The sequence below is a fragment of the Salarias fasciatus genome, chromosome 4 (genome assembly GCF_902148845.1).
Source record: "Salarias fasciatus chromosome 4, fSalaFa1.1, whole genome shotgun sequence".
Taxonomy (NCBI): Eukaryota; Metazoa; Chordata; class Actinopteri; order Blenniiformes; family Blenniidae; genus Salarias; species Salarias fasciatus.
Window position 1 is genome coordinate 1,406,764 of NC_043748.1, and position 24,620 is coordinate 1,431,383.

The window sequence follows — 24,620 nt, forward strand, 5'->3', positions numbered from 1 at the left end:
CACCGTCAGCTCGCCCTGAAATAATTGAACTTTTTTATTTTTGTGGTACAAATAAAAGTTGGTCTCAACAGGACAGTGGTGTGAAACCCCCTCCAGCTCACTGTAGCATGACAGCTTGTTTGTTTTAGACCGATTGGAGAAAAACACTCAGAGCAATAATGTAATAAAGCCAGTGACGTCTGTCATAAAACTACACAGTGATTGAGAGAATGCTCAACGACTGAATGACATTTTTTTTCTAAATGTTACTGCAATAACACAGCAGCCTGCCAACAATGAAATGACTTAATAACTTAATGTCAAATGTTCTGCAGACTTTGGCTCAAATGTTTGATTCCATTCTTGGAAAGTTAATGTTTTATTCATTATTACAGTCATCTATATTCAAGTCCAACCGCTGTTAAATTGGTTAAATCCCACTCAGTTACAAGATAGTATAAGTGTACCGAGATTATGAGTGACTTTTCCACTGTTGCACAATCAATAGCAGGCCAGTGACCGACTGTGTGTTTAGTTTAAAACATTTCACACACGATTAATAAAGTGGATCAAAACTGCCATTTTTCATGAGTAATTGTACTCATAAATCTGCTGTAGGACACTTATTGAAACACGTGAGGATTTCAGCGACAGGTATACTGGGCATATTCAGTATTTTTGAGACTTAAATCAACACCTTTGTAAAACATTTCTGTCTAACAATCTGTTAAAGGAACGTGTGAAACTCACCCACATTTCACTACTGGTTGCTAAAAATTGAGTTGGATGATGGTTACGTGTCTCCAAAACAGTTAAAAGAATAAACTTATTATCTCCAATCGTCGATATGAATTGAAATTGTGGGCATAATCACTTGTGCTTTCAAAAGTACTGACATGGTGTGAAATACTACACTTGTTTTAATGTTGTATTATCCGTCCCATATAATGTTGTGGCTTTGCTTGGAGGAGCAAAATGATGAGGCTGGTGTCAAATTACCAACACGGGTACATGTCATTATCAACCTTGAACATGAGACTATGCTTTAAATGCTCCACTGTAGCTTCACCATGCTAACCTGTAGCTTCACGTTCTGGAGGGGTTTTTTTTTTTGAAGAACTTTTAAACAACAGCTAATCTTTAACTCACACTATTCATGAAGTTATCCTGCAAGATTCTCCCACTCAGGTCATCCTACTCTAAATCTGCTTTGTTTCCTTGGAGCCCCATCAAACTGAAATACAAAGCAGAGAACAGGTTTCTCAATGTGGATTTCTTGGGAATTTTCAATCTAATCTGGTCAAACTGAGAGCCAGCATAGCCTCAGGCCCCCCTTTTCATTCCTGGCTTCCACCCAAGTCGTTAACCACTGGTCTAAAACACTTGGTTTTTTACTCTGTTTGCACAGCAGTGTGTGTGAGTTTGCGTGTGTGCACTGGGACGCAGACCACGTTCAAACTCTGCCACTATGCACTCTCTTGTTCAAGCATTACTGGGTTACGAAACCGTATCGCTGTGCCCCAAAGTGGAATACGCAACTGCCAACGCTATATTTGATCGCCCGCTGCTAATGCTAAATAATGAAGCCGGTGAGGTCGCCGCCGCGACCCCGTCCCGCCATGTGTCGTCATAAATCAGCCCAGCGGCCTTCAAGCCGCCCAGTCCGCGCAGCGTTTTAATCCTGACTTGCTTCCACGAGGTGGAAACCACCGCATATCTCTGCCACCTACACATGGTGTCATGTGGAGTCACAGGACCGCCGCGACGTCCTCCTCCCGATGCTTCTGCTGCGAGACTTCATGTAAAACTAAAACTGTCAACAAGTTCACACTAGATATCCAGCAACACTCTCCTTTTTCGACTGCCAGAGTTACACAAAATTGGAAAAAAAAGCCCCTCCACCTCACAGGGAGAACATGCAAACTCCACTCAGGGAGACCTGGGCTCGACCTGTGAGGGGGGATAATCCCCCCACACTTTGAAAGCTCTGTTTTTTTTTAAATTTCCGGGTGATTAAAAAGCCTCAATCCCACATAAATCTGCTTTTATTTTAGTTTATGACTGAAGTGTAAAAGCATTGTGCTCATCAGAGGAATAAGAGGGATTAACTGATCCCAAAGCTACCGAACAAAAACACCAATTTTATTATATTATAGTGTTCATTCACTCAGAGTTGTGTTTTTCGGTTTGTTTTGGGTTTTTAGTTTAATTATATGCTTTATAGTCACTTTTGTAACGTGTAAGCTTCATCCGTTGATGGGAAATGCCAGCACGTTTGTGCATATTGGAGGAAAATGAGATTTTAAAATAAGTTTATTTCATTGTCACTCATGAATATCAAGTTAATTTGTAAACAGCACGTCCGATAGCGACATGAAATAACACACACCAGGATTTTATCACGTTTGCCAGATTACCTGAAAGAGCTGCATTTCTGACTTCTGACGCACTCCACTGCGCAGAAAGGCTGTGTTTACCCCCGTTTCCATGGAGACAGAGAGCGGCGCGCTTGGAAAGCGCTGCCCTCTGGAAGCCTTTTCCAAAACGTGGTGTTTTCAGTGTCTCCCCAACACTGATGTCCTGCAACCGAAGAGCCAAAACCCAACAGCAGTTCGCCGTTTTTTTCTCACGAACAGTGTCTTGACCTGCAGTGCAGTCTGGGACTCAGTCCTGACCGCAGCAGTTGTATCAGTCTATGGTGCACGTTGCAGTAAAAGCGAAAACACACTTCTTCATACACGCTACTGGTAATCAGTCAGTACTTAGGAGCTTGTGGAAGTTCATGTGTTAGAAATAGCTTTTTTTTTTAAGATATACAGTATTTCGAAGAATTACTCTGCTTCAACCTCATGACACCATCAGACCTTTTGAGGTCAACAATTCAAGCATATAACAGCTGAAAACAGCTTCCTTTAGCTGTATTTTCCAGGTTTTTAGGCTTGTTCTCATTTACGATAAACTCCACAACTGAATTTTTAAATCATAATATAATATAATATAATATAATATAATATAATATAATATAATATAATATAATATAATATAATATAAAAATGTCAAGTGCTAAATAAGGTTTAATTCTTCCAGTTTAAGAACAACAGATCAAAATAACAGAGGCATCCTGATTCATTCAGAGCTGTATATTTACTGAAAATGAGCTAATTCAAGATTTCAAAACCTTCTTCTTAGTTTTGAATCGTGTGCTTACAAAACCTACACGTTAAATGCAGCTTTTTTATTTTGTTTTAGCAGTCGTGATGTTATTCGTCACTGTGATCGTTTAGATCTTGAAGAGAAAATGAGTGACGTTTCATTCAGTGTGAAGGACAAAGAGCACATTTAGCTGAAAGCTGCTTCTTTTTAAGTGAATTCAAAGACTGTGTAGCTTTCACTGACAGGAAATCTTATGTATTGTTTCTGATCCTGTTTATTTTTTCATTTTTTTAACGGGGGAAACTGCTCCCTGATCACGATAAGGCTCCTTCAGATCGTCATTCATCGCTCGACATGTGATTTTTCCTCTGTTTTGTTAATGTTGCATTCAGAGAGGCATCCTGCACGTCTCAGCTTGTTTCCCGATCCGCCCCTTGTGGACAGCTGTGGCACCAAATTCAGAAACTTTAATTGGGCCTCTCACCCATATCGTATCCACAACACTCCCGTCTTGTGTATCTATCAGCGAGCGTCAGGTCTTTTGCTCGCCGGCTCTCGTGACAGTTGTCATGCTGAGAGAAATGTGAACCGTGTCCCAGTCGGAGCTGGTATGTGGCTCTGCGTGAAGACGACCCATGCAGACACAATCCGTCGCTGAGCAGCTGATGAAGTTGTTTGGCTTTTTCTGATCCTCCTCTCGGCCTGGGAGCCCCGCGGCCGCTCCACCTCCAGAGGTTCGCCCCACTGTTTGTTGTTTTCACGCAGCTGATCTGGCAGAAACCTCTTCTGTTGGATGGCGTTCGGCCGGCGTTGACACATGGAGCTGATTTGGCCGCAGTGGGAGAGGAGATCCGGCGCTTTGAGTCCAGCCGGGCTACTTTAAGAGCGATGGTGGAGATGAAAGATGGTGTCAGCACATCGTCCTCATCCACTCATAACTACTTACAAACAGTAATCGTCTCAAAATGTAATTATCTCTGCATTTTTAGTTCATATATACATACTTATATATCGTAGAACTAAAAGAAATATGTTCCATTAACAAAGGAAAACCTGATGTGCTATGATTTATCAAAATAGCTGCAATAGACACCAAAATGTCAGCCAGTGTGAACCCTGAAGAGAGTTATTGTGAGATAAGAGCAAAATAATGGTGGAATTTAGCTGACAGTGCTACGAGTAGTATTCATATAATCAATATTTTTTTCCTTTTCAACGCCTTGATTTAGAAACAAGCTGTGAAAATTTCCATCTGAGCGTACCCAATGCACAATAATTCTGCTTAACTTTGGCACATTGACTTTTCCATTGAGCCTTTCAGCCTACGGATGCTAATATTAGGCTGATGATTTAAAGCTGTATTTTATGGAAAACCTTTATCTCAGCGAATATGTTGTTTTCACAAATATATTAATTCAGAACAGTCTTTGAAATATTGGACACGCATCACTGTTAGCATGCTAGTTCTACCAGCGTGAACTTTTTAGCTAGCGCCAAGCTAAAAATGTCTTAGATAAAGAATGCTTATTTAGATTTTCTGTCTCTGATATGTAGATTTTACACCAACTCAGTGAACTTTTCCTTCAAAGTGATCCTCGTCATACGTAGCATCCCTGCTAAACGCTGCTAGCCGCCGTGCCAGTTTAGCATGGGGATCATTCTGAGCAGTTTTTCTGCAGATTCACTCTTCTTTTGAGTTTTTCACTGCCAGCTCTTCTTTGTTTTTCCTCCTCTTACATCAGCGCCGTGTCGAAATGTTTGCCCCAGAATAAATTAGCCGTGGTTGCTACACAGTCGGCATGCAGGGACTTGACCAGCTGATGAAGTGGATGGATGTCAACCAGATTCTCTGCAGGAGCCGGAGAAAAGAAAAACACAATTCAGCCCCGCGGCCGACGGCTCGGACCTGCCGCTCTGTCTGTACAGAGAACCGGAGCGTGAATGAGCTTCTGTTCGTGGCAGGAACACAGTCGCAGTCTTGTCCTCGCTTGTTGCGAGTTGATATTGAAGTTGCAGGTGGGTGAGCCAGCGTATGGAGCGCTCAGCCGGTCGGGTGGAAGCAGAACCAGTCGCGGCAGCTTTAGCCTGGTCAATGACCTGCAGTTAATCGGCTCCGAGAGGGCTCTGCCGGCGCTCGCAGCCTGGGAAAGCAGGCTTGTTGTGGACGGGGGATTGGTAGGGGGTGTCTTTGTGTTCCACCCTGATGAAGAGAAATCCACCGTGCAGGAGGGGGAGGGAGGTGAAGGCCGGCTCTTCATACTGTAGCTCCGGGCGGCCTCTGAGGAACTCGGTAAACCATTTGGCTCCGACACTCTGAGGCCTCTGATTTAGAGGACGGACAAAGAAAGTATGCCAGCCGTGTTTGGGCGATTCTTTGAAGGCGAACCGAAGAGGAACCCTGAAGAATAATTCGATGAGACCTTGTTGGAGCTGCGTTTTTTTTGAGCGGGACTGAAAGGAGGCTCTGTCGGAGGCCACATTCAGCTCGGCTGGAGAAGCAAAGCCGAACGTCTTTCAACACTTGGAATGTGAAGTACTCGTCCAGTCTTTATTATTTAACAGGCTGAAGTCACAAGGCCTCTCAGCAACTAGCAGGAAAACATCAGGCCCGATTGAACAGAGGGCAGAATAACATGGATTCAAGCAAATGAGAGTGGCTAATGAAATCCAAGCATTAAATTCCCGGTTCGACTCCGAGTCCTGGACAATTCAAATGGCTTTTTGCTGAGGAGGTGGGACTGGATGGAGCACCATAACATAAAACACAACACGGGGGTTTCAGTTCAACCTCAACATGTTTAGAATCTCAGTGCATTTGAAAAGCAATTCTTCCTGAAGTATAAACATAAAGCAGCTTGACTAGAAAGTGGCCCTCAGTGACCTGAACCAGCCTGAACTCTGAACTTTAGCTGATGATGTGGCAGAAAGTCAACACTGGAAAACATCAACAAGAATAACAGAAGAGATTAAGAGCTTCTGTTCTGAGGAAAAGGAGTAGAAAGACTGCTAATTAAACTTCCGTAAATAAAACTAGAGTGTGTCTGGCTGATAAATGCCTCTCCGACCGTCTTCACCATGAATCAAAGCTACATGCACCTCCTTTTCAAACGTTTTGATCATGTAAACCACTGTAGATTTCCAATCCCCCTAAAAAATACAAATCCATCGCCAGACATTCCAGTCTCCCTCTCTCTCTCTCCCTGTTAAATCCACATCTTGTGCTCAAAATCAAAATAAGTCTTCTTGAGACTTTATTTCCAAGAGGTAGTTTCCAACAAAAATAAATTTCAGTTCTCATTAAAGCAGAAGATATAGACAGAGGGAGGTCAGGAAACGGTGGCTCTGCTCTCTGCATGTGCTGACTGCCCACACGCCCACTCTCCTAATCAATTCAGAAAATGACTTGCAGCCAGTTCCACTGCCTGCGAGCTGCTGCCATGACCCAAACGATGCATTCTGGCCGTATTCACTCAGGCTAATGTGACCCCGTTCGCATTTTTTTATTTGCTCTGATGTGGCACAGATGGACCTGGGTTTGGACAGTGTGAGCAGTAGAAAGATGCATGCTTTCAGATATTCTGAGACCAGATCCAGGCTTCCTTCACATGTGAAATCTGTGCCGTTGTGTCTGCCTTGTAACCAGTTTGATGGGATTTTCTCAACTCTCTACCGTCATCAAATCTGAGACCAGCTTGAACATGTGGTAAATGAATGAATTTGATGTTTGACACTTTGAATATTGGATATTTATTAACCCTTTATTGAGTGAAGTGGTCATATTTGGGAACTTCCTCACTTCTTCCATTGTATTTCTATCTAACAGTGATGAGAAAGTGAAAATTACAGAAGAAAAATAAGTTTTGTGACACACGGAAACCACTTCTGCAGTTAATGTTTCACCCAGGACCTGTACATGGCCAGTAACCTTCCCTGACTGAGTTATTGTTTAAGTAGTTGCAGGAATAGTGTGTATTTTCCATCAGTTTATATATATGAGTCAAGCAGAAGTGTCAGCTCCGCAGTATTGAATTGCCCCAGGTGAATCTGTCCTGTTTGGACCTTCGGAGTGGGAGTTGGTGAAACTGCAGCGCAGAGAAACTTTCCTCAGCCTCACAGCCCGAAGTCATCCAGAACTTTCCAGCAGACCCCTGAATCTGCTCATTTTCAATCAGAATCTGACATTATTTATAATAGTTCATCAAATAATTCCTCCTTTATGGGGCACACGTGGAAATATTTCCAAGATTTTCACACTTGATTTTCTGTTTGACACTATTTTACATTTTCTTTCTGAAAAAACTGCCTACGTTTGCGAAAACATTGATTATATGAGATGTTATATAGCCTGATAGACAATGCATTGTGTGTATTTTAGAAAGTAATTGCAGTTTCTTGCACTTAAACAAAATCAATAAGTTAAAGCAACTTGTCTAATAAGTGTAGAATTCAATCACGATCATCAGCCGAAACTCAAGGTCGCGGCTTCACGCTCCTGGTATTGTCCTGCAAATAGAAAAGAGAAAGAAATCAACAACCTGACTATTTTTTTTCCCTGTAAGCTGCAAACAAACTGTGATTATTTGAAGCGATTGTTGATTAATTTCTCCGGTTGATCGACACGCTCTGATTCTTTCGGCTCTCACAGCAAATAAAGCATCCCCTCGATCCGAGGCTTTTCAGCCTCTGCGCCTGTGAGTCACTCCTGATTACATTTCCATTGATGGGAACAGCGAGGGAGCACTTGTAGAAATGCCACCGCCAGAAAAACACATCGCAACTTTACTCGGTGCAACGGTGAAAACAGCCTCCCTTTCTGCTGCTGCTGCTTCCACTGAGCTGTAAATCTGTAAATGTATCACTGAACTGCCTGCAGGCTGGTCAACCTGCTTATTGTTTAAGTTTCGTGTGAAAAAAAAAAAAAAAAAAAGAGATTAAAGCCACTTTGTTTGCACTTGGATCCACATTTCAATACCGTGTCTGAAGCACTGTTTCTGTGTTCCAAGCTTTGTATATACAACATAACCCGAGGTTTATTGTATAAGCAGAGAGGTGTTGACTGCATTTAGGAGTTCAGATGAAAGAGCTGAAAGAGATCCTGAAGGGAACACCCTCTGTAAAGGTCGGGGTTAGGCGGTTCGAGCTGATGTGACACTGAATTCATTATATTGAATGACAGATATACACTTGAATAAAATAAATAAGAAAAGGTCCCTCTGTTGGCATCCCCCTGATCTGATGTTTGTCAAAATCCATGCTTTTATTTTGCGCATAAAATACATCGACCCTGCAACATGCAAGCATCATTTGAAACAGTGGTTGTAAAATGAAACACAACATGGAGAAATGCTCCCACGAGTCAATCTGTGGGAGAAACTATGTTTTGCAAACAGTTGACTAAAGCCTCATTGCACCTCTTGCAGCACATTTTTTCCGAAGCAGCGGAGGATAATTGTGCCATTACTCTGAGTCGTAAAGCAAAACGTGACCTTTCAGTGACGCTCTGCGTGTTCAGTTCCAGGTTGTTTTAGGAGAACCAATAATCAGGGTGGTTTTCCCCCCTGTTACCGCAGCTCATGTTTAAAGATGAACAAACCTTTTATTCTGTTTTTTGGTCTTTATTATCATAGAAAGTGGTCACTGGCACCATTTTTAGAACGCAGCATTTCTTTTTTTCTTGACTTCAGTTCAAACATATTTGCTGAAATGTCATAAAAGTTGATGATATGGGGGATGTTACGTTATGTTTATGTGGATGGATCTCATTGATTTCATGTTTCATTGAAAGGCTTCACCTATTCCGAGAAATAGCTCAATAGCTGTTAGTCAATGGGCCGATGCACAGCTTTGGACAGACGCTCAGTTTCCACACGGCGGTGGAATCATCCTGTTGGGAAATCTGACTCACACATTCATGCTTTTAACATTTACAGTAATGAGCTTTAACCAGCAGAACATCAACCAGGCCACATTTCTGGATCCTTTGACCATGGCGTCCCCTCCTGTGAGCTGTGGCATGCCACCGAAGGGGTCCCAGACCCCAGATTGGACATCGCTGCTCCAAGGCATCACGATAAACGATGAACAGTATAACTCTAAGGTCAAACTTAGAATCAAAGCAAGTTCTTGTTTGAAACATTCTTGCAGATACTGAATATTTTTGTAGAAAATCTGTCTTGACGGTGCAAAAAACTTGCTTTTAATAAATCTTTCCTTTTGAAAAAGTGTATATATTCTCCCAGGTAGGCTGCATGAGGGGAAATGAGTGGGTGAACAGTCATTGTGAACTTCTCCATCTCGAGCAGACTCATACAAATCATCCTTCTCGAGTCACTGTGATCAAATAATTTGCTGATGCTTATTTTGATGTGTGTGTGTGTGTGTGTGTGTGTGTGTGTGTGTGTGTGTGTGTGTGTGTGTGTGTGCACGTCCCGCAGGGCTTCTGGACAATGAGGACATCCGTGTGATGATGCAGGGCTGCAGCATGGTCAAGGTTCGCTCCTCCAGGTGGAAGAAGAGCCGGAACCTGCGGCTGCTGGAGGACGGACTCACCGTCTGGTGCGAGTCCACCAAGAGCTCGCGAAAGGCCCAGGCCCGGCAGACGTGTGAGTGTGGCCGGCCCGATCGATCCGGGGGTCTGGGAGGGCTGTGAAGGGAGCCCGGAGCGAGTGTGTGTGTGGGTGTGTGTGGTGGAGGAGAAGCGGTGGGCCAAGAGGAAAAGGGAGTTGGTTCCGAGGAAAAGGAGCTCAGAAATCTCTATACATCAGATGAAAGATCTTTCTACAGTAAAAACAGAGGAAGCTTGATATCAGATTAGAGGGAAAGAGGAAGGAAACGTGCTTCTCGGGAAATACTGCAGCAGTCCAGAGCTTCACCTGACTGACAGATTGTCCACAGCGGCGCAGCTCCTCTAATTGTCCTCATTAAGAGGACCTCTGACTTCCTTGAGTGTGAAGCGTAACCGTGAGCTCTACAGCGAGCCGAACGACTTCATTCCTCTAATACCTGTTGCTTACTTCTGATTTCCTGGTGCTTGGAATGCAGAACTGTTTTAGTTGAGGGGAAGTAAAGCGAGGGCCGCTCCCTCTCTGCCGGCGGCATGCTGAGGGCGGGAGCTCCGGGACCCTGAGGTTTGTTTTCAAGATGGCAGCGCCCAGTGTGACATGCTAGCATAAACAGCGTTTTGATGTCGTTCTCACAGCGCGAGATACAGATCTGTTACGCTGTTATGAACAAATGGGCCGTTTCCCTCTCTTAATGGCTAAATAGATTAAAAAAGAACCGATCTTGTTCAGCCTGTTGTTGTTTAAACCTCACAGCCTCATTGATTGAAGGAACATTGAGATTTCCTTCCGTCTCGGTTGATCTAATCCTTAAAAAAACCTGCGAAATTGTTCGGAGCAAGTTTATGCAGCTTCAGACACGAAGGTTTATCATCGACACACTGGGAGAGACTTTTGACTGAAAACCAGACGTCTTAGAGGGAAGCAACTCGTCACGCAACCCAGATCAGCCAATTTCATTTCTCCATTTGAAAATGTAAAAGTTAAAAGCAGTGATTAGAAACCGGATCCATGGTGAAATGCCAATAAAAGGCCTTTGCTGACCTCTCGACCTCCTGCTCCCTGGCAGGTCAAGACACTATCAGTGACCTTTCTACGTGTAAACAAAGCCATGAACAATGACCAAGTGTGGAACAAGCTGGTTAAAGTGCTTCTATATTCACACGTAACAAGAAACTGGCTCTAAATTTAGCTTGGCTCAACCCTCTGACCTATATGTTCCAGTATCTTTATCATCATCTACATACAATCTCCAGGAAGTTATTCACAAGCTGATAAACAACATTACACTTTAGTGGCAGCGTTAATGTTGCTCTGCAGGATTGGAAACGCTGAATAGTGTCTCTCTTGGTGTAATCAAAGTCCCCTTGGAATATAAATCCATTTCTTTTATGTCTGAAGGTTAAATGTTCCCTTCTTTATCTGATGCAAATAAAAAAAAGGGAGTATTTCAAGTGGGTTTCTGGAGCCGGTGTCAAAAGTCAGATGAGTCATCCTGCACTTAAAGCCGTGTCCTCATGATGCTCCCAAAACACGTGTTTGCTTGAATTTCTATTCTCCTCCCACGACAATGTGAACGAGCTTCCGTCGAGTGTCTTTTCTGCTTCGGCTGCCTCTTCAGCGGACATGTGAGACTGAAAATGTCCATCAAATGTGGACTAGCCTCCTCCTCTTCAGTGTTTTCACTGGGAATATGCCAAATCGGGTAATAACACTCAAACAACTCAAACGTTTGTTTTAGATATGATTACACTATGAAAGTGTTCAAAGAAAAATTGGTGCAATCTCAATAATATGCTTGATATTTGCTGAAAGATCAAGTAGCAGGCATGTTTTCACAAATGTTGTTTTTACTGCTGCGTCACTCATCTGCTCAAATAATGCAATAACTCCCTGATAAATTAGAAACACTGAAAAATTAAAGGGGTGGCTTCACTTATCACATTTTCTGAAGTCATTTTGCAGACCGGAACAGAAGCGCTCATGTGCCGGTTTTGGTCCTCGAGCCGTATGTTTGACACCCCTGACCTAAATAAGGGGGAAGCGCATTCAAAGAACGGACAATGGGACTTGAATTCAGTCCAAGCAGCTGATTACATGAGAGTTTCAGAGTAAAACATCCAGTCAAGTCAACACATTAGATTGTAGATGGACTCCTCCTTGTCTCTGTGATGTTGGAAAGCATTTTATCCCTGACCCCCCCCCACCCCCCCGAACTGCCCGAGCCAGGTTTGGCGGAGGCCGTCTCGATTGTGTCGCGGCCGTCACCGCAAATAGCGCGAACCTCGATCCTCTTCCAGTCATGACGGCGAAGCGGACAGGTCCTGATAACGCCACTCTGGAGGAGCAGAGACGTTCCAGCGCGAAAGCTTTGGCTCGCTTCCTCTTTTCCGAGCTCGCGATCTGACGCCATGGCTTCAGAAAACACACACACACACACACACACACACACGTACATGCCACTTCTGCCACGTCTCTGGGACACCCACCAAGCAGGAATGTGGAGTGATTTGGAAGAGGTGGACGGCGGAGGGTTTTATGACCTCCAGCAGCAGAATGAGGGTATTGTCAGCGCAGACAGAAGAGAGGAGCTTCGCAGCTGAATAAAGTTGTTGTGCTGGAGTCATCAGTCTCTGTGTCTGAGCTGATTTTTTTCCTCCCGGTCTCCACAGTGCAGTTCTGCAAATATAAGCTTTAGAGATTATTTATAGCCGTAAATCTAAACCTCTTTTTGAGCAGTGGCCCCTCCGGTGAAACGATACCCACCTCCAGACCCTGATTAGGGGACTTGCAGCGTTGTCCAGAGGAATGTTGACGGCTAAGTGATACTGATGGTTTTCAGAAAGGGGGAAAAAAACACGTGCTTTTCTTGCGTAAGTGGAAGGACAAACACTGCTTTAACAACAGTCATCAACAATATCCAGGTAGGCTGCAGGGTTCCAGTTGACGTCAGTGAAGTCGTTCCGTTTGTCCTCTGTACCCGCTTTCTGAATGGTGAAAAATAATCGAATCCCACAGAGATGAAGTTTCTACAGCAGCTCGTACTGCTGGAACAAGGCATGATGGATCCACGCTGTCATGTTTTTTTTACATCACACAGTGAGCCGCCCACCTGAACGCGGCAGCATGCTCTCCAGACAGACCGTGTTTTGTCCAGTTTCCGTTGCTCTGTTGCCGGAGATGAAATTCCCAGCAGCTGGCGTGACGATGCTGCAGAGCGAGGCGGTCTGCGACCTGACAGCCTGACTGAGTGCTGGAGGTGTGTGTGGCGGAGTTCCTCTGACCTGACAACAGTTTCTGGATGCGTCAGTTCTGCGTTCTCCTTCCTCCTGGCTACATGTGTCTTTGGGTTTTCATCAGCTCACAGTACTCCAGTGATCACGCTGATAAGCTTGTTTTATTTTATTTTATTTTTTTGCTACATATTCAGTTAACTCAACCGGTGTGACCTTTCTTGGTTTGTCAAAGGTCACCTGAATCACTTTTCCCACTAAATTTGCATCTGGTGGTCTTAACGTTTTGAACAGAGCGAATTCTGTTGCTGCCATGTCATCAGATATGAACGTATATTATCGTGTATTCGAACAGGTGTACCTGATACTGTGAGATATTGTGGAAAAACCGATAACCTGGTGCCTCAGTAACACTCCTGTTCACATGCATTTGGCGGGCCTTGCATGTTTATGTCTGCAGGGTGTTTGTGAGATAATCTGAAAAGAAAGTTTTTGCTTCAGGCGAGGTGAAGTTATACCTGCGTCCTTGTTAGAGCTAAAAGCGTCCCGCTGAGACGCGTATCTGTTATATTTTTAAGTCTCATTGCTGTGCCGCTCTGCTTGTTGAGATTTACGATTGTCTAAAAAAGCCCGCCTCACCTCTGACCTTCAGCTGCTCCATGTGTTGTCACAGCCTCCTGCGGCCCACCCATCCGCACAACCAGCATCTTTTCATCTTTCTTTTCTTTTCCCTTTTGTTCCCAGTTGCAGTGACGGAGGTGGAGTGCGTGCGCGAGGGCTGCAAGTCGGAGGCCCTGCGGCGGCTGTCCGGGTCGGTGCCGGAGAACCAGTGCTTCACGGTGGTCTTCAGGGGAGCCAGGAAGAGCCTGGACCTGCTGTGCCCCTGCGAGGACGACGCCCAGCGCTGGGTGCGAGGCCTCCGCACCCTGAAGGAGCGCGTCGCCAACATGACTCAGAAGGAGAAGCTGGACCAATATCCTGCCCGTTTTCCAATATGTGGGAATAAATATAGTCGCGGCATTGCTATGGTGACTGGCACATGTGTCGTCCACAGCATAGTTAAGGTGAGGAGTAACGACGAGGGAAAAAACTTTCTAAATATAGCCAGTCTTTCACTGTTAATTACAGTCCCTCACAGCCAGAAGACGATATGGGTCTAGATATCAGGTAGAGGATCAGCAGCTCTGTTCGACCCTCCTCCATTTTCTTTTCCACACCGAACAATGTTGACGTCAGAAAAAGTAGCACTTCGCAGCGTATGTCTCACTTAATGTGCTAAATACACGTGTGCTGTCGAGGCTTTAAAGCCGCCGTGCTGCTGAAATCAATTCATCCGCTGACCATGTGCTCTGAAGTGAGTCACTCCGAGCTCGACGGGGCAAAGGGCGCGAGTTCGCAGACATCCTGTCGAAACACTGCCGGGCAAAAAGCAAACAGAGAATTTCGCTCTGAAAAACAAAAATACTCTTCATTTGGCTACCAGTGAGACCCTAACAATGAGCCTTAATGAGTAAAGAGTCCGTGTGCCAAAAAAAAAGAAAAAAAATCTAAAAAGAAAGAAGAAAAAAACTCAAAAATTCATACTACTTTTGGGCAAAAAGCTTGTGATCTCCTTGTCATCTCCTCTTCGTGCTTTCAGTGAGTCAGGGTCGTGATCTGGAGGCGGTCCCGGCCGCCGTCAGGTGAAATGCAGGGAACACGCTGGACAGATCACAAGCGTATCACATGGCAAGCTCAAATAGACACACAATCACACCCAGCGGCCAGCTAGGAGAAGTCTGGAGTCCAGTCAAGTTCTTAAGTAAGTGGAAAATTCCCGGGCAGCCACAGGGAGAACATGCAAACTCTGGCCCGGAATCAAACCGGGGGTCCTCTCGCTGTGAGTGCATGTCATTTCCTGAAACGCTCTGTTGCGGAATAGTTTATTTCTTAACTGTGCCCACTTGGATCCGAGGCTACCTGAGGCGAGCGGACCAGAACCAGGACGGGAAGATGAGCTACGACGAGGTGAAGTGGCTGCTGCAGATGATCAACATCGACCTGAGCGAGCAGTACGCCCGCTCCCTGTTCAAGGTCAGAGTCCTGTGAGTTCTCGGTGCAAGATCAATAGAAAAACAAAGACACGTAAATTTGTCCAGTTAAAACTGTCGGCGGAATAGAGGATGATCGTTATGTCAACATGAAAAATAACCCAGACCAGTTGAACGACGAGGATGATGATGAGCTGAAGATTCTCTTTTATCCTCAATTAGCTGCATTTTCACAGACTCAGCCGTGTTTTCATGCAGGAATATGGGATTAAGTACTGAGATTTAATTCTCTCAAATGTTTTTTTCTCTTTCAAAGGCTTCTTTTATTCACGTGCACTTTGCTCTCAAAACACACTGGCACCAGTTGGTCCCAATACAATGAAATTCATATTTCATAATATGCATACCTGTGTGTGTGTTTTTTTTAATCATCTTTATCCATCTTCCTCTGCATGCTGAAATAATAGTGGTTAGCTCACATTACGATGCATTGTCGCCACCTGCTGTTAAGAGGCGTGATCACACGTCGCTATTGATTTTGGCAAAGGCTCGTACGTTTGGCCTGGTTTTGAGGTTGGGAACCACCAGTTAAGAATCACTCAGAGATGATCCTGGTGAGCAATCGTTCGGGTGGTGTCAGTTTCCTCCGACACCCCGGAGTTTGGTGTCTGTGTTCAATTACCGACGCAGCGGCAGGCCGGCCGCCTGGCCCTCCACCCGCACCGCAGGGTTTATATCCCCTTCCCTCTCCCCTCCGCACAACAAATCAAGAGCTATTTATTTCTTTATTGTGGGGGATTACTGCCTGCTATGTCCCTCAGCTCTCTATTACAGCCTGGTTGTTGGTTTTATGCTCCCCCTCTCTGCAGTTTCCGATGCCGGGCCTCCTCAGAGAGGGATAGCTGTAATGTAAGTGTGTACAGCTGGGCTGAATTATGGTCGAGATGCTTTTCTCCGCAGGGAATTCGGAGCACACCCCCAAAATAAAAGCACGCTGCAGCTGACATTTGTGCGTCTCCCTCTCTGCGTCCCAGCGGTGCGACCGATCAGGCGACGGCCGCCTGGATCACATCGAGATCGAGGAGTTCTGCAGGGAGCTGCTGCGGCGGCCCGAGCTGGACGCCGTGTTCAGGCACTACTCCAGTAACGGCTGCGTGCTCTCCACCGCCGAGCTGCGAGACTTCCTGGGAGATCAGGGAGAAGACGCCTCGCTGAATCACGCCCAGAGCCTGATCCTCACCTACGAGCTGAATGACTGGGGTGGGTACGGCAACCTCTCATTAAAGGACTGGAGGGATGAACCTGAAATGTCTCTGCATGAACACTCCTGACTGACGAAACTGTGACTCAGTCTGAAGAAGAAAAATGAACAGTGGAACAGAGAAAAAACGTCAAATTAATAAAGGTTTTTCTTTATAGTATATACCACAAACAGGCTGCCACAACAGGGAGATTTGGATTTATTTGTTAGCAAAATATATATTTTGCTGAAAGAACGGAAGCTAAAATAAGCTTATCTATTGAATCCACATACATAAATAATGGAACAAGCATATTTCTGAACAAGACTCAAGGCAACAAGTATCGTGAAACTGCACGGCAATGCAAAACGTTTAACTGCAGTTTTATATTTGGGCTTCAGTAACGTTTACAGAAACTGAAGGAAAACCACTGAAATGCCTAAAAAAACATTCTGACTGCCTGGAAGTGCATTTTTGTTCCGTCAATGTAGAACAAGTGTTTAATTTTAATACAACACGCTGTTTTAGAACTGAGAGCTTTAGCTTACAGTTATACAGGCTAACATGTAAAACCATATATGTGATAGGTGTAGACGTTTTAGGCAATAAGTGTGAATTGATATGGAATGATTGTCACTTTGAAAATGAAATAACAACAGTCTTTATGTAACTGAAAAAGAATTGATGAAAATCAGACTGAAATGCATCATTAGTATTTTTGCAATTACTCCTTTAACAATTCAAGAAAAAAACGTGAATAAATGATGAAATATGCTCCCTTGCCTGTTAAAGGGTCTCTTCCAAATAAACAATGATATTTTATTGGTAGAAGGAAATAGTTTGTAACACACTGGATGAAGTGTTGCTTGTGTAAGATTTTTAAACTTTGGAAAAGTGCGGCTATCTTTTTTTTTTTTTTTTTTCAATAAGGCATTAAAGTTGGACAGGATTGAAGGAGACGTGGCACAGCTGCACTTTTCCCACAGATTTTATTAGAGATTATTGGTGCTCATTTTTACTTTTCAGTTGCCCTTCAAATACCCATAAGCCCTGAGTTTTTCCACTGTGCTCTTTAATGGGCTCAGAGAACTGTTTGTAGAAACGGTCCACACGTTTGAGGAGGACAGACAGTTTCCTCCAAATAAGAGGATTTGGAGGTAGTTTGATTGAATGAGGAGCATCACCGAGGGAGCGCCGCTGCAGCGATCGCTTTACACCCGGGAGTTATAATGACTCTGATCTGCTGGATGGAGCCGGAGCTAAACGCCAGTCCTCGGCCGTGACGGCAGCGTCGCTCATCGATGTGCCGCAAAAACCCTCCAATTATCAGGTTACCTCCAGTCTGCCACTTATAATCAGAGCCAGTTTGCCAATCCGTTTTATAATCTGGTAGTTGATGACATTTGAGACACAAAGCTTACTCCAAGACACTTTCCAAACTCTATAAAAGGACAAAGGTTTGGCAATTCATTCATGAATGACGTATTTCAGTAACGTTTTAATGATTTGATGATGATAATAAGATGCAATCAAACCAGGACACAGGAATCGAGGAAGGAATGAAACAAAAGGGAAACAGACGAGAAAACAATGAAGACATGAAATCCCATCCAGGATAACACACCTGAGCTGTGTGTGTGTGTGTGTGTGTGTGTGTGTGTGTGCGTTCTTGTATTTCTATCCTTGTCGGGGCCAAATGTCCCCACAAGGATAGCAAAACGTGGAACGACGTGCCTTGTGGGACCTTTTTCCGGTCCTAAGTAGGAGAAACAGTGTTTTCTTGACCATGTTGTTGTTACTGAAAAAAGTAAAAGTGCAAAAACATTTCTTTACGGTTAGGCTTTGTTGTGGTGTGGGTTAGGGTTAGGGTAAGGGTCAGGGTTAGGGGCTAGACATGAATGGGAGTCAATGGACGGTCCCCACAAGGATAGAAATACAAGACTGAGCGTGTGTGTGTGTGTGTGTGTGTGTGTGTGTGTGTGTTAGATAATCTAAATTTACCTCTCCTGTGCAGTTCACACAGTCTCACACAGGTTTTAATTTACATACATTTTCACTTTTCAGGATTTGATTTGCAGTGTTTATCTGCTTTGATATTTTCTGACAATTTTAGACATAAATACATTCATATCATGAATCCCAAAGACATTACAAACATTTAACCTTTCTAAATAGGTAATAAAGTGACTGTTGGTTGTATATATGTGGGACTCCTGTTATAAAGAGTTTTTTGTTTATTATCATTCCTATCTTAGCATACCTTGAATATCAAATAAAATGCTAAATGGTTTTGCTTTATATTATTTAGATCTGTTCAGATGAAGTAGCCTCAAGTCGTTTCATTTCGTATAAACCTCAGGTGTTTTGTATCCATGCTGTTTTATGATGATTGGATCCTTCAGTGAAACTCTTAAACCCACTTAACGGCGCCGCTCTGATTGAAAAAAAAGGCGTTGGTGTCCCTTGCAGCTCAGAAGAACCTGTTCATGACCCAGAACGGTTTCACCATGTACATGCTGTCCCGGGAGAACGACGTCTTCAACCCCGACCACGCCAGGGTCCACCAGGACATGAGCCGCCCGCTGTCCCACTACTTCATCTCCTCCTCGCACAACACCTACCTCACCAAGGACCAGGTCACCGGCGCCAGCAGCACCGAGCCCTACATCAGGTATTCTGGCAGCGGACCATCGGTCTGAGCGGAAAGGTGTGATTTTTCGCGGGAGGTGAAGTGAACGATCCGTGTCGCCGTCAGAGCTCTGAATCAGGGCTGTCGCTGCGTGGAGCTGGACTGCTGGGACGGAGACAAAGGCGAACCGGTCATCTACCACGGCCACACTCTCACCTCCAAGGTGCCCTTCAAGGAGGTCATCGAGACCATCGCTCAGTACGCCTTCAAGGTGAAGAGAGTTGTTTCCTCCGCTGGCTCGCCGTTGCTTTTATGTGCAGACTTTATTATAAGTTGCTTCCTGTGTTTCAAATCCAGATGGGAATGAGAGTTGTCCTGTGTTTCTCCTTGCAGGCGTCCCCGTACCCGATCGTCCTGTCCCTGGAGAACCACTGCTCTGTCGAACAGCAGGCCGTCATGGCCAAACACCTCCGCACCATCCTGGGCAGGAAGCTGCTCACCAAGCCGCTCAGCGACCAGCCTCTGAGGGAGCTGCCTTCTCCCGAGGTACGACGCACAGCACGCCGCTCTCCGTCTGGTTCCCCGATGAGGCCGTTTGTCCTGATGGCCTCTCTCGTAGGACCTGAAGGGGCGGATTTTGGTGAAAGGGAAGAAGCACACGCCTCATCTGAGCCAGCTGGGCAAGACCGGCAGCTCGGCCAGCTTCTCCTCCAGCTCTGAAGACGAGCTGGCCAGCAGCACTAAGAGCACGCCCAAGAAAGAACCTGCCAAGGTGAAACGCAAGTCTCTGAACCTGAGAAACTGTAAACTCAAGCACTTTTAAGTTAATCGGACAATTTTCCTTCTTGTTTGCCGGTGCATTCACCAGGTCTGTGCTAAGCTGAGCCCCGAGCTGTCGGAGCTGGTGGTGTACTGCAGGAGCGTCCCTTTCCGCGGGTTTGGAAGCGTGTCCGAATTACCGCCAAATGAAATGTCCTCCTTCTCTGAAAGCGACGCCCTCAGGCTCATCAAAGACTCGGGTACGACGCTGCGAATAATTGCATCTTGACATTACGGAGAGAACGCCAAAAAGAGTTTCAGTTTCACATCCATTGTGCAGCCTGCTCTGCAGAAAGCGTAATCGGCCTCCAGTGTGTGATAGCATGTTGTTTCCTGTCTTTTCATTTCCAGGGAAGCTTTTTGTAAGACACAACAGCAGGCAGCTGAGCCGGATCTACCCCTCTGGCCAGCGCCTCCAATCATCCAACTATGATCCCCAGGAAATGTGGAATGGAGGCTGCCAGATGGGTCGGTACTCCAGACTAGAAGCTAGAATATTGTTCAGATGGCAGCAAATTAAGGCAATTTTTTTTGAGGGAGGGGGGGAAATGGTCAGTGAGCACAAAAAAAGAAGTTCTCTGCCACATCATAACACATGGATGTCACAGGTTTTCACTGTTAGTGCACACAGGTTGAGTTAAGTGATTCCATCGCTTTAATTTTATATTAGAAAACAGGAAGTAATGACTCCACCCTCGTCTTTCTGCTTCGCAGTGGCTCTGAACTTCCAGACAGCCGGGGAGCAGATGGACCTGAACCAGGGCCGCTTCCTCCCCAACGGCCGCTGCGGCTACGTCCTCAAACCCAGCTTCTTGTGCAGCCCCACATCCAACTTCAACCCGGAGAACACGGGAGGGGGGCCGGGGCACATCCCCACCCAGCTGACCATACGGGTGAGCTGCAGCGGTCGGTGGATGGTTCTATTCCGGAGCACACAGCACCAGCTGCTGGCCTGACATGGTGTTTTTAGCATTTCTCTCTCTATAGCGATCGTTTGTGAAACTTTCCCAAAATGAAGAAAAGGAAGCAGTTTACCTTCTTTTGATGGCCTGTTTTTGAATTAAAGTCTCCATTTATCACCTTTCCTTTCACTTTATGCCTCTCCGCATCTTGTTCATCACATTGATTGCTGCGGTTGTGATGCATTTCCAATCATGTGTCAGTTTCTCTCTGGGTTTCAGATCATATCTGCACAGCAGCTGCCCAAAATTAACACAGACAAAATGAGCTCCATCGTGGATCCACAAGTGTGGGTGGAGATTCACGGGGTGGCGATTGATAACACCAGAGACAAAACACATCGCATCGACAACAACGGTAACTCAGATCTTTCATCTGTTATTTTCTCCTCTTGGTGTGTGTGTGTGTGTGATTATTGCTGACTCCGCTCATTGGTGTTAAATGATCAGATGTTTTCAATATGTTTGCAATAGCCTTACATCATCAATAATGTTAAGAGGAAACAAATGTGCTCAGAGTTTCTCATTTCTGCTCCTCTTTCACATGCTTTTTGCAGGAGTCCTTCCTGCCATGATCAGTGTGTTTCAGTGGCACAGCAGCGCCACATGCTGTATTGACGGCTCTCATGCGCCCCCTACAGGTTTCAACCCGCGGTGGGACTGCACCCTGAGCTTCCAGCTGCAGGTCCCTGAGCTGGCCCTGGTGCGCTTCGTGGTGGAGGACCACGACCACACGGCCAAGAACGACTTCGTGGGCCAGTTCACTCTGCCTTTCACCAGCGTGCGCACAGGTGCAAGTCCGGGCTTCGTACTACCGTCCCCGATCAGGTCCTCCGTCCCCTCCGGCGTGTCGTTTTGTAACGCCTGCGATGCGCTCTTGTCCTCTCAGGTTATCGCCACGTTCACCTGCTGAAGGCCGACGGGTCCAGCCTCTCGCCCGCCACGCTCTTCATACACGTGAAAGTGGCCCGCAAAGGAGTTCCCGTCAAGACGGTGTCCGAGCGCATGGCGGCCGCCAAGGGCAAGGCGTGACAGGCGCGTGAGGCGGGCGGAGAGCTCCATGTTCAGACAGCAGAGGACTCTGGATGAAGAAGAGGGGAGAAACGCCACTGCTGCCGCCAGAGTCCCAGTAGAGACCTCCAGCGGTCGACTTCCCCCTTCAGGAGGAGAGATGCTTCACCTGGACACACAGATGCCGTGGAGCAGGAAGTGCTCTGTTCAGCGTTCAACACTGTAGAAACAAGACAGTGTCCATGATGGTTCAAGAATCCCTCCGACTGGAGGCACTTTGAAACATTTACATTAGAGGAAAGATGTGTTATTCAATCTTTACATCACGTTGACTTGACAATTAGTATTATAACATATTTTATACTGAAGTTTTTGGTTTTTAACTTGAATAATGAGGATAGTTTCACTACAAACTTGCACTTAAATGACTGACATGTTGACAGATATAACTATTTGTCTTTAAAACAGATAACCACAGCTGTTTCTGACATCTTAACTCTAACTGTGAAGTGCTTTGTTGATATTTAATACGTCCACAGACAAACACAGTACTCATCCGTTTTAGTCTTACTTCATGTTCCGAGTACTTTGGCACTTTTAAACTCTCTCAAATGGCAGTAGGATGCCGCAACTTACAAATGAACTTGAAAAACAGGCAGTATTCATAAACACGTGTATGTTTACCTATGCGTTTCAGAAAAGTCGCCTCAGCAAACATAAGCTGTTTTGTTGAACTGGGTTGGATCTGCATGGAGGCTGCTCGACTCTTGTCTTGACAGTTATAGTTTTTATTTGTTTCTACTCCCTCCTGACATTCAGCTTCTAGAAAAGTGTTGAACGCACTTTAGTATATATTGCTGCAATCTAATACAACCACTAATTATTAGAGGCTACAGTGAAGGACTTTAAACACTTGTAATGGTGTTAATTGATAGTAAAAAGCATTCAGAAGTGAAAGGTGATGCGCAGATGTCGCTGTAATTTTAGCTTGTGATATGGAGGTTTAATGTGGAACTAATGGTTGCAGTGTTGAAGCTCATTGCTCGTGAGGCGCGAATGTGAATTTGTAATACGCGAGCAAGAGAAATATCTGTTTTTATAAAGCACTAATGACCCAGCGCTGCGTGAGACTTGTTTGTTCTATTGTGAAGAAGAGTGTGTCAACTTTATTCAACTTAATTTAACATTCATGTTACAGATGAATGCACAGACTTCGCTTTACACTTAGAAGTCTCTTTCCGCTGTGAAAGACGTCCTGGTATCTTTCCCAAAGAAGGCAACACGATAAAACCTCAGTGATTACTCACACCTTGCTCTCACATCGGAGGTTACGCTGGAGTGGGAGGTTCTGGCTCACCGGAGACAGCAAGTGAAAGCACCGCATGTTTGCATACAAGCGTGATCCATCCCATCATCTACCTACCTGCAGCAGCAGCAAGCTCCCTCACACCTGACTGGAACTGCACTCTCAAGTCCTCCAGTGCTTTCAAGATCATCCAGTCACTCTGAACAGAGAGAGAGGGAGAGGGAAGCTGTGTGAAATGAGGCTGGTGTCGTACATCTCTTTGATTGCTGACTACCTGACAGGCAGGCCACAGAATGAAGTGGCGGTGAGTACACAGGAACTGCTCTGTCTCCCTTCCTCTTCACTTCGTACGCCGCAGATTTTCTGCTCAGCCACTTGCAGGAGTTTTCTGGTGACTGTAGTGGTTGTGTGAGTGAAAGATGGAGAGAAAGAACAGTGCAGACGCAACTCGACGACGGGCGAGAGGCAACTAGAAGCACAAGATAAATGACAAATGGTTCAAATAAAGCATTCTTTTAAATTATGTGTCTGTGTCTTTGGTATCTTTTTCAAAGTTTCGACAAGACAAGTCAAAGAAGAGAAAAGTTTTATGTCCAGGTTTCTATCGCTGCGTGTTTTTTCAGCCTGATCTTGTTGGTCCAGAAGCTGAGTACATCCTGTACTGGTCAGCAGTCGATGAGAGGGGCGGCTCCATGTTGTGGTATGCTGAAACGGTGGAACATTTCATTAGTAATGAGGATCTTCAAAAGCAGGTCAAGGTTGAAACCAATCATGCCTGAAAAAAAATCATAAAACAACAAAGCAAAGCAGAAGCCAGATATAAACGCAGCCTAAAACTCACTGAAGGTGGATCGGGGCAAATAAGGAAAATGTCCTGTGGTCCAAATAATCTTGATTAAGTTCCTGCTATTTATGACATATCGGCCTTTTTTGGTTATTTTAATACTTTCCAGCACAAGAGTACCTATTTAGCCAGGGAGGCATTTCTTGTGCAGCACCATTTCACGTAACATATAAAAAACAGAATTGAAAATGACATCTCACATGTGACACATTCATTTAAAGCTTAACAGCAGCAGGAACAGCATATATTATTATTCTGATTGTTCTGCATTTTGTTTTTGGAAGTGTTCAAACTGGGAGGAAAAAAAAGAAACTCACCACAGTCAGTGGATCCAGTCAGAAGGAAAAGACCTTATATAGCGCAAACATCTCACTTTATAAAGGTGAGAAAGGTCAGAGTCAGACAGTGTCCTTCCACATATCTTACCGCACTTCTTCAAGCTCATCTGCAATTTGGTCTCAGTCTTGAGGAAATTTGACCCAAATCAGCAAATAAAATGAGAAAGTGAGAAATGATTCTTAAAACTATGACTGTCATTAAAAGAATGGAGTCTCGGGATGCATCACAGTAACTCAGAATTACTAGCAGAATAAGACACATCCTGACCCCTGAGGTCTTCAGTAAGAGCTTTATTAAGTGTTCCCAGAGTCAGAAGAATCAAGGTGAAACAGCCTTTAATTCCTACACTTTCCATCTGAGGAACAAATCTCTTCTAATCACCTGAGGACGTCTGAGTGTCACTTCTTTTTAAAACAATATCATTTCCACAGACTTTCCATCAAACAAAATATTTGACTTATTTTATTACATTTATAGCTTTTAATTTATTCTTTTTGTGTTTATTATTCACTTTATT

General features: G+C 44.8%; 1 protein-coding gene across 2 annotated transcripts in view; it reads left to right on the forward strand.

The window, feature by feature from the left end:
* Positions 1–24,620, forward strand: part of LOC115386392 (1-phosphatidylinositol 4,5-bisphosphate phosphodiesterase delta-3-A-like) — a 41,310-nt gene that overhangs the window by 1,265 nt on the left and 15,425 nt on the right. The window contains exons 2-15 of one of the 2 annotated variants that reach the window (XR_003931298.1): positions 9,567–9,734; positions 13,670–13,898; positions 14,869–14,998; positions 15,990–16,215; positions 18,666–18,867; positions 18,952–19,096; positions 19,219–19,371; positions 19,445–19,597; positions 19,694–19,844; positions 19,996–20,112; positions 20,359–20,537; positions 20,826–20,961; positions 21,245–21,394; positions 21,493–22,049. Coding sequence is in view for 1 of the 2 variants with exons in the window: in XM_030088619.1 (XP_029944479.1) it covers positions 9,567–9,734; positions 13,670–13,898; positions 14,869–14,998; positions 15,990–16,215; positions 18,666–18,867; positions 18,952–19,096; positions 19,219–19,371; positions 19,445–19,597; positions 19,694–19,844; positions 19,996–20,112; positions 20,359–20,537; positions 20,826–20,961; positions 21,245–21,394; positions 21,493–21,635 (2,282 nt within the window). In the remaining variant the exon portion in view is untranslated. Of the gene's footprint in view, positions 1–9,566; positions 9,735–13,669; positions 13,899–14,868; positions 14,999–15,989; positions 16,216–18,665; positions 18,868–18,951; positions 19,097–19,218; positions 19,372–19,444; positions 19,598–19,693; positions 19,845–19,995; positions 20,113–20,358; positions 20,538–20,825; positions 20,962–21,244; positions 21,395–21,492; positions 22,732–24,620 lie in introns of those variants that run through there. The other variant, XM_030088619.1, reaches the window with a different exon arrangement.